We start from the raw sequence: 15,496 nt of genomic DNA on the forward strand, positions 1-15,496 counted from the left end.
ACTTTAAAAATAAACCCAGTCTAAATACCACAGATCTGAAATAAAAAACAAAGCGCTGGAGAAGCTCAGTGGCTTTGGCATCGTCTGTGGGGAGCGTGTGCCAAAGTTTTAAGGCAAATAGGACTCATCTTTGGAAGTGTCACAGCATGCTCTCTACTCTTTCCAACTTCAAAATGACTAACACCACAAAGGGGCAGGACTCACCGAGCAAAATCTACCCACTTCTCAATGATCTTCTTTGGAGACAGCCGTGTACAGATAATCCCCACAAAGTCAGGCTGCGAAAAGAACACAGAAAAAACAGACGGGCTTAACTACTTCAGGAACAAGGTTACGTTCCAAAGAAAGAGGTGGTTCCACCTGGCAGGTCTATAGTGCTGTTTATGTCATACAGTTCCGTCCCAGTGTAACTACATCGTACCATATTAACACACGCATCCACAGAAGTAACTTGTGTTTTGGGCCTATGGTATTTCCACATGATTTGAACTGTAATAAGGTTTGGAAGGCTTGACGAGAAGAAGAGAGGACAGATTAATTAACAAGTTCCAAGGTGCTGCAATCTAGTGAGACCATCTTACTTTCTCATAGTTAAGTCTTACTCCATTGAGCCAGCACAGACATGTCTAGATCATACAGTGTCAAAGCGGATTGATTAAAGGCACGCATTAATATGGAAGGGATAATGCCTCAGTCAAGTGTCAGCCATGACACACTTGCCTCTGAATCAGGTGTTTACAGGTCCCACTCTAGAGATTTCAGCAGAGGAGCCCAGGCTGATACTCCAGTGCAGTACTCCAAGAGCTACATTATTGACGCCAGCATCTTTCAATGCAGAATTAAAGACTACCCTATCTGCTCTCTCACGTGGATGAAAAAGATTTAATGGGAAGCTTTGGAAGAGAGCAGGGGAATTCTCCCTAGTATCCTGGACAACATTTACCACTCAACCAACATCACCAAAAACCTGTTTCTGTGTCTACCACATAGCACTTCAAAACTGGCTGTAAAACACTTTGGGATTTTGAGAGGGACTGAAAGGCAATATATAAACGCAAGTCTTTCATTTCTATTGTGGCATCAGCTTCCCATCTGATCAGGGAATCCCTGCAGTGTGGAAAGAGGCCATTCAGCGCATCGAGCCTGCACCAAGCCTCTGAAGAGCAGCTCACCAAGACCCAACCCCTCCCCCCAATCCCTGTAGCTCTACATTTCCCATGGCTAATGCACTGAACCTGCACATCCTTGATTACTATGGGCAATTTCCCATGGCCAATCCACCTAAACTGCATATCTTTGGACTGTGGGAGGAAACAAAAGCACCCAGAGGAAACTCACACAGATACAGGGCAAATGTGCAAACTCCACACAGAGTTACTGGAGGATGGAATTTACCCCGGTGCCTGGCAGTGAGGCAGAAGTGCTAACCAGTGAGCAACTGCGCTGCCCCAATGGTCAGTAAGAGTTATTTCTTGGTGGTGTCAGCAGCATGTTCCCCCAGGAAGACTCAGATAGAAAAGGTCAAACATGGCTGAGATTCTCAACATCAGCAACCTCCATCAAAACAGTTTGCTGATGAGAGTGTAGCCTCTTAATCTCAACCAAGAAAAACACCCTGGACTATACCACCCTTGGGTGTTCTGCTGCCTCTTTTAGAAGGGTGACTGCACAACAGCATCAGCAGAGATCCACCATAAAGAAAACCATCGTCCATTATTTGCCGGAGAGGGATTTTGGAATTTCTAAGTCAAGGTACAATCTAAAATAGCAACTGTCATCATGTCTGAACTCGGTTCTCACAAACAGTTCTCCTTCCCAGCAGTCACCCAGTAACTTCTGGGAACTCTCCGCATTTGCTACTGCAATGTGATTGCTGTGGCCGCCTCCCTCTCTCTCCCTATTTATTTCAGAACCCCCCTCCCTTCCCCTCCCCCATTTCTGAAGAAGGGTCTAGGCCCAAAATGTCAGCCTTCCTGCTCCTCTGATGCTGCTTGGCCTGCTGTGTTCATCCAGCTTTACACCTTGTTATCTCAGATTCTCCAGCATGTGCAGCTCCTACTATCTCCGATTGCTGTGGGCGACAGCTTAATTATTAACATTACCAGCACTTTATCTACGTGGACTCATTGGAAGAGCAGCACACCGTTTACTGAACTCCGAGCAGTACACGGGTTTCACTCCGTGCAGGGTTCGCTACATGCCTCCCTTTAAACAATTTTCTCCCCTGGTTTCTGCACATTTTCTCCAGTTCCAAAGAAGGTGTCACACAGCTCACTTCCAAGAACCAGTGAGGTTCTCTTTTAGACAGGTTGCTGCTCATCTTGTTTGCTCCTGCGAGATAGCTCATCGTAAATCAGCACTTGACATTTTAACTGCCCTTCCTCGAAATGTTGGCTCAACAAATCTGCAATATGGGACAAAGCTGTGTAAACAGGTCTCTAGAATCTGAACTAAACCCAAGTAAACAGCAGCAGTTATGGTGGGATTTTCAACAGACCAGCAAAGGTCTCTCTCATCATATTGAACACTTACATTATTCTCATACAGGGTCAGGTGATGCGTTGCCAGCATACGGATTCCCAGTCGGGACGTCAGGGTGTTGTCCAGAAAAGAACGGATCAATGATTCATCCTGAAAAATTGAGGGACCGTCTTATAACGAAATGCAATCGAAAACACTGGGTTAACCAATTTCTTGCTCCTATGCTTTCATTGCAACCTTTGTTACCTTCTTAGGAGTCACTGAGATGTACAGCAAAGAAACAGACCCTTCGGTCCAACATGTCCAGATATCCTAAATTAATCCAGTCCCATTTGCCAGCATTCGGCCCAATTCCCTCTAAACCCTTCCTATTCATGTGCCCATCCGGATGCCTTTTAAATGTTGTAATTGTACCAGCCTCCAGCACTTCCTCTGGCAGCTCATTCCATTCATGCACCAGCTTCTGCGTGAAGTTGCCCCTTAGATCTCTTAAATCTTTCCCCTCTCACCTTAAAACCTATGCCCTCTAGTTTTGGACTTCCCCACCCCAAGGAAAAAGACCTTGACTATTCACCCTTCCCATGCCTCTCACGACTTTATAAACTTCACCCTCTGATGCTCCAGGGAAAATAGCCCCGGCCTATTCAGCCTCTCCCTATAGCTCAAACCCTCCAACCCTGGCAACATCCTTGTAAATCTTTTCTGAACTCTTTCAAGCTTCACAACATCCTCCCTATAGTAGGGAGGCCAGAAGTGAATGCAGATTCAAATATTCCAAATGTCTGTCAGATTCGCATCTTACACCCTCCATAAACTTCAATACATACAAACTACTGCTGTCTCCATTTTAACTTGTATCACGGTCAATTCTCCCATTGCCTGATCTACACTGACCCATGCGGAGAACCAACATCAATTTTTAAATCCCCATTTTCACAATCACAACCCTCTGGCATATCCCTGATCTTCCCATTCTGTATTCTTGCATTTCCCCCAATTTTAGTTACTGCATCATTGGTGGCATTAAGGACAAACTCTTAATTTTCACCCAAACCTGTCCATTTCTCCAGTTTGTCTCCTCAAAGATGTTTCTTATAATCTACTTGTTTGATTTGGCTTTTGGCCTTCTGCCTATTATTACCGTCTCTGGTTTGATATTAAAAAATGTTATTTGATAAGGCTCCTATGGAGCGTCCTGGGAAATTTCATAACATTAAAAAGGTGCCCTATAAATGCAAGTTTGACCTTTGACGAGAGCAAAATGCCACATGTGATGACATAATCAGCCTCAGAGGGTTGCGATACAGGCTGATGTTTTCCAATCAGCTGTACTTGTGGTAGTGCAGCGGTAGCAGAGGGCCTTCAAGAAGGAAAACTGCACAAGGTTTCCCTTGGGTCACTGCAAACATCGCCTACAGAGCCACCTTGAAGCAGCATTGCCTGAGCTCTGGGATTACACTCCCAGAATAAAGAAAAGCAGAGCAAAGAACAATGCAGCACAGGGACAGGCCCTTCGGCCCAACAAGCCTGCACAGATTCTAGACTGGCTTTCAGCTGACAAAAGGGAGAAGATCCAAATATATGTGTTGCAAATTGAAAAGATTTCCTGCAGAGAATTATATTTTCTAATCAACCTGTTGTTACACACTCCCAGAGTAAGTAGAACTTGAACCTAGGCTGTTTGAATAATTTGAAAGTGGCATAAATAACACGCTAGGAGTAAAACAAAAGGTGACTTTAAACCCACTTCCTAAAGCTCTCACCCCTGGGGAGTTCCTCACTTCCGGTCTGCTTCTGGTCCAGACTAATTAATGGCACAGAATGAGTCAACAACCCAATAATTATAAAAATCGGGCAACAACGAGGACAATCAGCGGTGAAACAAAAAGGACCTTGTCTTCTTACATCTAACAACACTGCTACCACAAATTAAAAGGACCAAAAAACATGGAGAATAACTGGCAGATTCAGCTTGAAACTTTATATTCAAAAAAAATTTTTAAAAAGCTGTGTGTTAGGCTGGGGGAGGAGTGGTGGCAGTGAAAGGGAGACAATTCCCTTCCTGGGCCTGGTGGTTCTCCAGAGCAGGATGTAAAATAGGCCAAGCAGAATCTAAATTTAAAGTTTAAGACCCTGCCATGAACTTTTGTTGGGCCACAATGCAGCATTGTAGAGATCATTTTACAGCCGTGCTCTCTCGGATACGACCTGATCGGTATTTCCGGCACCTTCCATTAAATATTTGACGAAACCAAAGTGAAATGCTCAGGCCATTTAGCAGCAAGGGGCTTGTGACATCAATGTTGTTCTGTTCACCAAAACAAAGTTCCACAGGGCCTCACAGCTTTCAGTTTCCCACAGAGGTGGGCAGCATAGCTACAAGGCTCATTATTTCCTGCTGTTTAAGCATGCACATTTATGACGGTTCAAAAGACAAATCCTTCCATCACGCCAGCTGCCTCTTCACTAACAACAACTTGCATTTGCCTAGCACCGTGAATGCAAGGAAGATGTCCCAAAGTACTTTACAGGTGCCTAATCAGGCAAAAAGGTGATGCCATACCAAATCAAAATGTTGTTGGGAATGGTGACCAAATATCTTGGTCAAAGTGGACTTTTGCTGACAATGACAGCATCTCAAAAATACCCCATCAGCTATAAAGCATTCAGGAGGTCCTGGTGTTGTGAAAAGGTGCTGTATAATTACAAGCCTATAAAGAGGAGTGAAGGCATTGGAGGAGTTTCGGAAGGATGAGAGCATTTGTACAGGACAGATTGTCAAAACAGAGATGGCCGCCCCACATCCATTTAAAGCGCATCAGGATATGGAATGTAGGTGTTTTACGAGGTACACTAGTCAGTCATTATATGACTGGATTACAGACATGGATGGACAACAGAAGACACAGCAAATAGAAAGGACCACAGTGAGAAAAAATATGGGCGAGAACAAGGACAGCATTTCTAGAGTTGGAAGGGAGGGTTCAGAGCTGCCCAAGAGGGATTGGGCCCTGAATGGGCCAGATTGGGAGAAGCTGACAGTATTATCCCAGGACAGGGCACAAACGTAGCCACTTTCTAGTCTGCCTTATTGCAGTACTGCCATATGACCAGCCACATGACTGACACTGCCATCACTAAACAACCAACTATCAAAAATGCACCCAGACCAAAAGATTAAATTTTCATAAAAGTGGAATGAGAACCAAGCTCAGTGTCAAGTATCATCAACTGAGCCGACAATCATGAACGTTATTTTGCTCAGCATGAATGTTTTATGGAATTCTAACGCTTCTCAATTTAAAAATAATGTGCTCATTTTAGCAGGAGAGCGTAAAAAGGATCAGTCAGTTGAGAAAGAGATATGACAGCAGCAAATTAAACTTCACTGAATGGTCTACATGTCACAGAATCAAAACGATGAGGTTTACTTACCTGCACGTATTTGCGACATTCTCTGAAACCCTCAGCCAGCATCGTCACAACATCTTTATGGTCATCCAAGAGCTGACGAATCATCTTGCAGTACTGAGTCTCTGTCTTGCTGTCGGTGATCTAAGGGAGCAAAGGAGAGAGAGGATTGCTGGATTTGCAAGATAGCTGGAAAATCCTATTATCCAAAAAAAAAACAACAAAAAAAGGGGAAGGGGAGGATTGGGTAAATAGCTGCAGCCATACTCACTGGTGGGAAATCAGACAACATCTGAAAGGCTCTGATGTACAGCTCATGCTGAAATAAAGGAACACATTACCAAATGAATAAACACAATTCAAATTCAACATGAAGCTCACCCTCCCTCACATCATGCTCCATCTTTCAAAGGTGTCATAGCTGTGTGACTGTAGCAAAGCACACCTTAATGTGCCACACTTCCTGTTGTTGCAGCTGGGAGACACAAGAAAGTAGAGATTGACAGAGTCAAAAACATATTTGTTGATCACCAAAGCTTGACCCAATCACATTGATTTAGTGAGAGCACTACTGAGTAACATGGCAGCAGCAGAACAGAGTCATCAGATCAATCAATTTTTTGTTTAACATTGCCAAATCAAAACAGGCAAGTAACAGGAAGTGATGGATCAAGTCACCTAATTTTGTGCACTAGATAAAATTGGCTATTCAGTCATCAAGAGATGACCGGCGGAACAGTGGTTCAGTGGTTAGCACTGTTGCCTCACAGCACCAGAGTCCTGGGTTCGATTCAAGCCTCGGGTGACTGTCTGTGTGGAGTTTGCACATTCTCCCCATGTCTGCGTGGGTTTCCTCCCACAGTCCAAAGATGTGCAGGTTAGGTGGATTGGCTATGCTAAATTGCCCGTAGTGTTCAGGGATGTGCAGGTTAGGTGAGTTACAGGGGGATGGGTCTGGGTGGGATGCTCCAAGGGTCAGTGTGGACTTGTTGGGCTGAAGGGCCTGTTTCCATACTGTAGGGATTCTACGAACTTCTATAACCACGTCAGTAAGAGTTAGATCATAAAAACCTCATTAAACAAATAGATTGTGAAAAAACTGTTTCTTTTTCATTGAAGTTTCCTCCTTAGTGGCCATCTCAATGAGCCCTTGGCGACTGGACTCTGCTCAGGCTCACTAGCCACAGTGTGGGGGAGCAGCACCTAATGTAAATGTAACAAAGGTAAACTACAACTTGTACACTGCACAGAGGCTCCCAGAGACTTCTGTTCATGTGAGTCCACCATGTTCCTCACTAACCACATTTACAGCAACTGAGTGGACAGGAGCAAGCCAGAAATAAACAAGGATTGGTAGCTGAATCCGAGAGGGATCAAGGCAGAGCATGAGCAAGAAATAATGAGTTACACCAGAAGGCAGCAGGTCAGTTATTGTAAAATTGTTTAATACTCAACCAGTGTGTCTTTTCACCAACTGAGGAAACTGTAACTGGCTATTACTTTTCTAAACTACTAACTTAAACTAGCTAATTAGTTCATTAAAACCAAAACCAATAAGAATTTAAAATAAGTTATCAAATGAATCAATTAGGTTCAATTGGCAAGATAGCATGCTGTAACTGCAGCACAGTGTCTGCACCTTGAGGACGACAAACCCGGTTTGCGCTGTAGACATTGCCAAGGATCATGGAGGGTTAAACAAGCCGTCACCCCACCCTAAGAGGAGCTTTAAAGTTGATAGGAGGCTGTGATGGGGATCCAGGATGGAGCAATGGAGGAGCCTCCGTTTATGATTATAGATTGTAAGCAACAAGGATGCAGGTTGTTAGCTGCAGGGGATTTGTCCGCTTGAAATCTCTAGTATTATTTCTTAATGGGTATTCCTTTAAGTACCGTTTTCAGATTTGTTTGCATCTCTCTTCACCAAAGACAAAATTTGTTTGATACCTCTTCCATTTCCTTCTATCCAGAGATAATTTCACCTTTCTCTGCTTTAATGGACCCATTATGTGATCTCTTCCTGTTTACCTACCTATAGAAGAGTTTAACTTATTTTCATATCTCGAGCTTGTCCACTCTTACTCTTTTCCTTATAAATTTCTTGCTTTTCCTTCCTTGAATCCTAATTTCCTTCCAATCCTCAGTTTTACATTGCAAGCCTCTTCCTTTGACCCAATATTGATCTTTAACTCCACAGGTAGACCATTTTTTTCCTATTGGGTCTTTCAGCATTAAAAAGAATGTATATTTGTTGCAAATTGTATATATTCTTTAAATGCTAGTCACTGCTGGTACACCATTCTGTCTTTTTAATGTGGCTTCCCAACCTGCTGCAGCCAACTTTTCCCACATAGCTACATGATTAAAGACCAAGTTTTAAAAACGTAACCATATCACAGACTCCGTATAAAATTGTATTATTCCTTACAACAGGGTTAGTTGCAGCTCTACATGAAAAGCTCTCTAGTAAAATGTAACAGAGTCCACACAATACAAGTGCTATACGAGTAGCACTTGTTTACCACTTGTTAGTGGCTCTCGTGATCAAGAGGCCTGTGCTAATGATCCAGAGGACACAAGTTAAAATCTCACCAAAGGGCTGCATTAAAATTAGAACACAGTTTAAAACATGAGCAGAAACTGAAAGCTGTCATCAGTAAAAACAGAGCACGATGCTGCCAGGTTCTCTCACAACTGGCTCACTGCCTTCCCTTTAGGGAAGGAAATCTGAACAGGCCAGATAAAATTCAACTTCTCTTTTGATTCATACACTCAGCATTGTAAAGTGCTCCAAATCTTTCAAAACAGCTCATCACTTGACTTGCCTTTGAGTAATGTCATAAAGTGAAACTGGCAAGGATCCAAAACAAAAAAAAAAATTTACAGAGATAATACCAAAAGTTTACCTATCAGGAAATGTTGACATAACAGAGACATTTAAAATTATGAAAAGCGGAAACATTTGCTCTACCTGTCAAAACCTGTGACAAAATCTGTAACTGGAAGCCATCAATATACAATTGTCACCTAGAAATTGCTTAGGGAATTCAAAACAAACTTCATCCAGAGAATGGTGACAATGTGGAACCAGTTACCACAAGGAACTGTTGAGATGAACACGTACGATGTATTTAAGAAGAGTCTTGATGACCAAGAGGGAAAATGGAAATGAAGATCCCAATGGTAGCAATGGGAAGAGGTTCCTGCAGAGCATCAATACTGGTATGGACTGGTTGGACCAAATGTAACCACAATACTACGATATGATATAAAAGGTTAATTATTTATCAAGTTTAATGATTCTTTCTCAAATTTGTGCACTTACATTCCTCTCTCCTGCATAGTTTTGTGACTTCTTCAAGGGGAAGTTTTATTGAGTTTAACTGAACCAAATTGTGATCTTCAATCTTTAACTGCAATATGGAGACAACCGACTTGCTAGAAACGCATGTTGACCTGACCTTAGCAAAGTCCATTTTGTTTATGCTTAACTGCATAATTCATCAATGCCTCCAAACAGCAAACTGTCTTTGCATCTTAAAACAGGTACCAAGGAACCACAGCCAATTGTTGTAAAAACCCATCTGGTTTGCTAATGACCTTTAAGGAAGGAAATCTGCCATCCTTACCTAGTTTGACATACATGTGACTCCAGACCACAACAATCTGCTTGAATCTTAAATACCCTCTGGGCAATTAGGGATGGGAAGTAAGTGCTGGCCTGGCCAGTAACACCAATATTCTATTAAGTTTAAATAATTAGTTTGTATTCATTAAAGTAAAAGCTCGCTGTACTTCCTGCAGAAATTGTTGACACTAGATTTCCGATGTGTCAAAAACCATAGCAATGCTTAAGTTCAGATAAGTTTCCTTTTAGTAACTGAGAAGCCAGTGTTTAAGTTTAGCAGCAAGGCTAAAAACAGATTCATTCGTTATTTGGTTGCACTTACCACCTGCAAAATTGTGGGGTTGCAGCCAATGATGAAGGGAAGGCTCCGAAATCCCTTAATTCGATGGGCGATGCGGACGGGTAGTTCATTGTAGAGATACTTGGCACTCCGCTGGGCAAAGAAGAAATGACTATCTTAAACCATCACTAGTTTGACCCGCATGCATGACTACATACAACACATGCCACTCAAAACAGGAAAAAACATCAACGTGGGGACTGCCTGCACAAGATAACCTCCAGTTGTGTTCCAAGATTCCCAAAGCACACTTGAACAAACCACAGATTGCTGGCAAGTCCTTTCTTTGCCACTTTCACTGGAACTATCCCAAATCTTCAAGAATTTATTTTTCTAAAATTGCATGGTGCATTATTTCTGCCCATGGATATGCGGCCTTGTTTTAAATTGGTGAAGGAAATAAAAAGCTCCAAATCAAATGCACAAGAGCTTTACCACAAAGCAGCTGAACGTTCAACTCACCAACTACAGCTCGATATATGAGAGGGTGCGCTTTAGTACTCAACGTAGCGCAAACAACATGGACTCTGAAAGGACAGAATTAACCTGACTAACTACTTCCAATTCTTTGAAAGAGTCACATGGTTTGAGAAAATGCTGAGTATGTGACATATCTGGTCTTCTGAAGAATCTATATGAAATGTATTTTATTTACATTTAAAACTTTGGGCACAAAAGGCAAATATAGGAATTGGATAAGAAACTGCCTGAAAGGTGGAGAACCAACTTGTGCGAGGGTTAATTTCAGAATACCACAAGGTCCCTGATGAGATGCATGTGGGAGTTGGTGTTGGAATCATTTTTATTTTCAATACAAGTCAAATGACTTGAATTCACAAACATGGCAAAACACATGCAGGCACACAAAGGTAACTACAATGAAATCAAGGAGGGAAAGTAGTATGGAGATGAAAAGGTTGACCATGACTAGCATTGAACAGCAGCAGAGGCTCAAATGGTCTCTTCCTGATCCTACTTTTAAAAATTCTTATCTTCTTAGGAGCCCATAAACTGCAACCTCATCTCAGGCTAAAGTCAGTTCAGTTAGTAAAGTCAGGAGTGGGCAGAAGGAGCCCTTATGATCAACCAGGTTAGTAATTTACTTCCTCACTGGTTCACCCAGGGGAACACTGTCAATGATGCCATTTCTTCATGACAATTGCAAGAAGTGGGTGCAATTTTTAAAAAGTCAATAAATATATATCCACACACTGCGACGATCCCTTTTGAGGTGAACTCAACGGGGAGGTAAACTGCACCTTCCAGCATGGAGCTCTGCATGGCAACATTCTAGAATGAATTAAACATGATGCGTTTGCAATTTTCCATCAAGACAGTTGCAGTGGATAACTCAGACTTGCACAAAAATACAGCTATGCAGTTGGTCAAGAACCACTTTTGCTCCTCTCTGCTGATACAATATCATAATTAACACTTTTGTTTGATTATGCATCTGTGAATGTGCTTTGGGACCACTGATTCATGGAAGCGCTAAAGAAATGCAGGCTGATGTTGTTGGGACCAACCTCTCCCATTTGCTGTTTTAACCTTATTTCTTCCCTACCTAACTAGGCTTGGAAGTAAAAGCAACTTACCAGGTTATGACTCCCGTCTGGGGTTTTTCCCGAATACAACATGGTGGTTGGTGTCAGACGTACAGATGCCTGAAAAACACAATAGAAGATGTAACCATTGGTATCTGTTCCAACAAACATGCAAATAATACCCTTATTTTCTTTTTTTTGGTTAGAAGTCTGATAAAATTCCCCAGCCATCAGCTATCACTCAGTAGTAGCCCTCTTAGCTCAGAGGTTATGGGTTTGAGTCCTACTTTACTGGCTAACCATTTAATCTGGTTTGATGTGTCAGTGCAGTGCTGAGGGAGTGCTGCAGTGTCTGTTAAATGTGATGCTAACTCAAGACCCCATATGCCTTCTCTGGTTATAACATTCCATAGCACAATTCAGAGATGGGAATTCTCTTGGCATCATGACCAATGATTACTTTCAAGTAACATCACAGAAAGAACAAACATTATTGAACTATTGAGATTGCTTTTTGAGACACCTTGATGTGGGGAAGTAGTGGCCTCATGGTATTATTGCTAAACTACTAACCCAGAGATCTAGGTAATATTCAAGGGATCGAAGCTCAAAACTAACTATGGGAGATGATGAAAATTGAATTTAACTGGAAAACAAAACTCAGCATTAGGAGTCTAATAATGACCATGGGAATACGCTCAATTGTTAATTGAGCAAGGAGGAAAAAAATCCATCTTTACCTTTAATGGTAACTGTCAGCCTTACCTGCTCCGGTCTACATGTGACTCCAGCCCCACAACGATGTGGGTGACTCTTTATTGCCCTCTGGGGCGAACAGGGATGGACAGAGACACCCACATCTTGTTTCCCTACATGGTAGTAGCATCTACAATTCGTAAACACTTCGCTAATTGAGCCACACCTTTGGATATTTAGAGATCATGAAAGATGTTATATAGATGCAAGTTCAGATACTCTCAATTGTTTTCCACCAATATCTACTGAATTAAAGAACAGGAGTCATCCACACCACTAGAAATATACAGAACAGCTCTCGCCAACTACTCGGATCAGATTTCTTTCCTATAAAGCTGCCTTTTTTTTCTGTTTTACATAGGGCTTTCCCTGCAATTTCCCTGAATAGATTTTGTACAGCAGGGCTTTAGAAATATTCTCCTGTTCTAAGACAAGATATTCTCTTAGTCAGTGATCTCGAGAATTCAATGGTCTATTTTCTGCCCCCTTTAATCTCCTGCATTAACTTTCGATAACAAGTCCATTATGTAATACCTCACTCAGGGATAGTAATAACTGCTGATGCTGGAGTCCGAGATAACAAGGAGTAGAGCTGGAGGAACACAGCAGGCTAGGCAGCATCAAAGGTGCAGATTTTCTGAAGAAGGGTCTCGACCCGAAACGTCAGCTTTCCTGCTCCTCTAATGCTGCCTGGCCTGCTGTGTTTCTCCAGCTCCACACCTTGTTATCTCCATTCTGTAATACCATGCCAAATACTTTTTGAAGATCCATATACAAAACATGACCTGCATTACAATCAACATCCTACTCTGTAGAAGATATTAGTCAAGTTAATCAAACATGGTTTGCTTTGTAAAAAAAAAATCATGCTTACTTTATTTATTGAGTCAAGTGGCATAGTGGTTAGCACTGCTGTCTCTCAATGCCATGGACTCAGATTCAATTCTAGCCTCAGGTAATTGTCTGTGTGGAGTTTGCACATTCTCCTGGTATCTGCGCAAGTTTCCTTTGGACGCTCCGGTTTCCTTCCACAGTCCAAAGCTGTGCAGGTTAGGTGGCTTGGTCATGGTAAGTGTGGGGTCACAGGGTCTGGGTGGAATGCTCTTTGGAGGGTCACTGCAGACTTGATGGGCAGAATGGTCTCTTATCTGCACTGTAGGGATTCTATGACTTTTTGAAATGCTAATCAATTGTGTCCCAGCTTATTAGACTTAGACTGGAATGAGTCTGTGCATGGGATGCACGAGTGGATAGGGGTTAGATTCTAACCAGCTAAGCCAAACACTGTAGATATGAGTTTTGCTCTTCTCCCAGCAGTATCCCTATCCAAAAAAAAGTCAGCCCGATTTACAAGCTTGGCTCCATCAGGTAGGGAGCATACTGGATCAAACTACAGACCAGAATTAGGCTGGGAACCTCTAGCTGGGCTCAAGGGGGAAGTGAGGTAATCTCAGATCTGGAAACCCTAGGCCAGCCAGGGTTAACGTTGGAAGACAGTTGAGCATCACCAACGTGTCTACAATGGCCAACTTAGGTGCAACTTTTATTGTCCATTCTTGTCCCACTTCAATCAAAATTGGAAGTGGGTGGCTATAATACACACTGGGGTTAATTTGAATTTTAAGTAAAAAATTAAAATGACACCTGATCCCATTCCAACCTCACTTTGTGGTTGAATCCTGCTCATCGGCTCCAAACGCTTCCCCAACACCAAAGTTTGGCTGATTGTATTTCAACTGTGAGCATTATCCCTCATTTTCTTGCCAAATGTGTAACAAATCCTTCAGTCACTTGGCATTACTCTCATAGCCTAGGAGGATTAGAAATTTATGACAAGCCTCTGAAATTTCCAGTCCCTATCCTGACATCAATGAGGTAATTAGCAGAACCAACTGTCTATGCCTCTTTCAAAACCCTATGACCACTGCATTCCTACACATTTCTGTGCCTCTCCCTACAATGAGGCCTGTAGTCCAGAGCAGTACCACAGACAGATTAGAGGGGAAGTCACACTGTGTGGATTTCTGCTCTGCATGTCTCTTCCCAAACAGCATGACCACCACCCACTTACTATCCTTACTACCCTGAACTTCTGTAGCTGCAGGGTGACCACTTCCCAATCTAAGATTCAGGACATTTAGTTCCCTGTAAGCCCTGAAGTCAGCACAGCTGTTCTTTAAACTCAAACAACTGAAGGCATTTTCCACTTGTGACTATCCAGGAAACAGGAAGCATCCTACACAAAGTACAGGAAAAGGGTCTTCAGTATTCAATCATCTTGCTGAAAAAGGAACACCTTGAGATCTCATGAATATCTTTGATTATTTATGTAGTTATCCTTGTGCTCTTTGGTTATAATCAATTAGCACTGCCCCTCAGTGTGTCAACTCGAATGTGGCAAAAGTGGGAGTTCAGTACAAATCACTCAATTGAGTGGATTCTCCAACTCTGCGCACACAGCTTTCTGGTGTAGCAGATGTTCCTCTAACTTTTTTTAAAAAAATTAAAAACTTGGCTCAATCTAGTCAGTCAACAACCATTCACAACAATTAACATTCAGTTCTTAAGTTATCCACTTATTACTTCTGATTAAAACCAAAAATACTACAGATTCCAAAAACCTGAAACAAACACTGGGAATGCTGCAGAATCTCCACAGGTCTGGCAGCATTTGTGGTGATAGCAGCAGAGTTAACATTTTGTCTAGTATGATTCTACTGGAAACAAAATATTAAAATTACTACTGATTTTTAGTTTTAAAGCTAAGTCTTAGAGGAAGAAAAGTATGACAAATTTCAAACACAGACTGATGGAAAAACTCAGCAGGTCTGGCAGCATCGGTGGGGAGAAAGCAGTGTTAATGTTTCAGATCCATTGACCCTTCTTCATAACAGTTCAGGTCACTGGACTCAATGTTAACTCTGCTTTCTCTCTACCGATGTTACCAGACCTGCTGAGTTTTGCCAGCAATCTCTTATTATTTCTGATTTCCAGAATTTGTAGTCCTTTGGGTTTTTAAAAAAAGATAAAATTTCAGTTTGACAACGTACAATGCTTATACATTATCATTATCATTATCATTATATATTGTGCTCACAATCTCCTGGCGTCGCCAGTTTAATATCTTTGTCCACCTCAATACTTCACAGCCACGTGACACTAATCCAGAGTATAAAAACCAAAAGAACTGTGGATGCTGTAAATCAGGAACAAAAACAAAGTTGCTGAAAAGCTCAGCAGGTCTGGCAGCATCTGTGAAGGAGAAAACAGAGTTAACGTTTCGGGTCCGGTGACCCTTCCTCAGTTCTGAAACGTTAACTCTGTTTTCTCCTTCAC

At 42.1% G+C, this 15,496-nt stretch overlaps 1 protein-coding gene across 1 annotated transcript in view; it reads right to left on the reverse strand.

Annotated features, from left to right (window-relative positions):
* The window catches only part of bckdk (branched chain ketoacid dehydrogenase kinase), a 36,374-nt gene that overhangs the window by 16,906 nt on the left and 3,972 nt on the right, over positions 1–15,496 (reverse strand). The window contains exons 2-7 of the mRNA XM_048612742.1: positions 11,456–11,524; positions 9,843–9,953; positions 6,164–6,211; positions 5,917–6,036; positions 2,533–2,631; positions 205–278 (exon numbers count right to left, since the gene is read on the reverse strand). Coding sequence (XP_048468699.1) covers positions 205–278; positions 2,533–2,631; positions 5,917–6,036; positions 6,164–6,211; positions 9,843–9,953; positions 11,456–11,524 — 521 coding nt within the window. The remainder of the gene's footprint in view (positions 1–204; positions 279–2,532; positions 2,632–5,916; positions 6,037–6,163; positions 6,212–9,842; positions 9,954–11,455; positions 11,525–15,496) is intronic.

The sequence above is a fragment of the Rhincodon typus genome, chromosome 26 (genome assembly GCF_021869965.1).
Source record: "Rhincodon typus isolate 14 chromosome 26, sRhiTyp1.1, whole genome shotgun sequence".
In the NCBI taxonomy this organism is placed as follows: Eukaryota; Metazoa; Chordata; class Chondrichthyes; order Orectolobiformes; family Rhincodontidae; genus Rhincodon; species Rhincodon typus.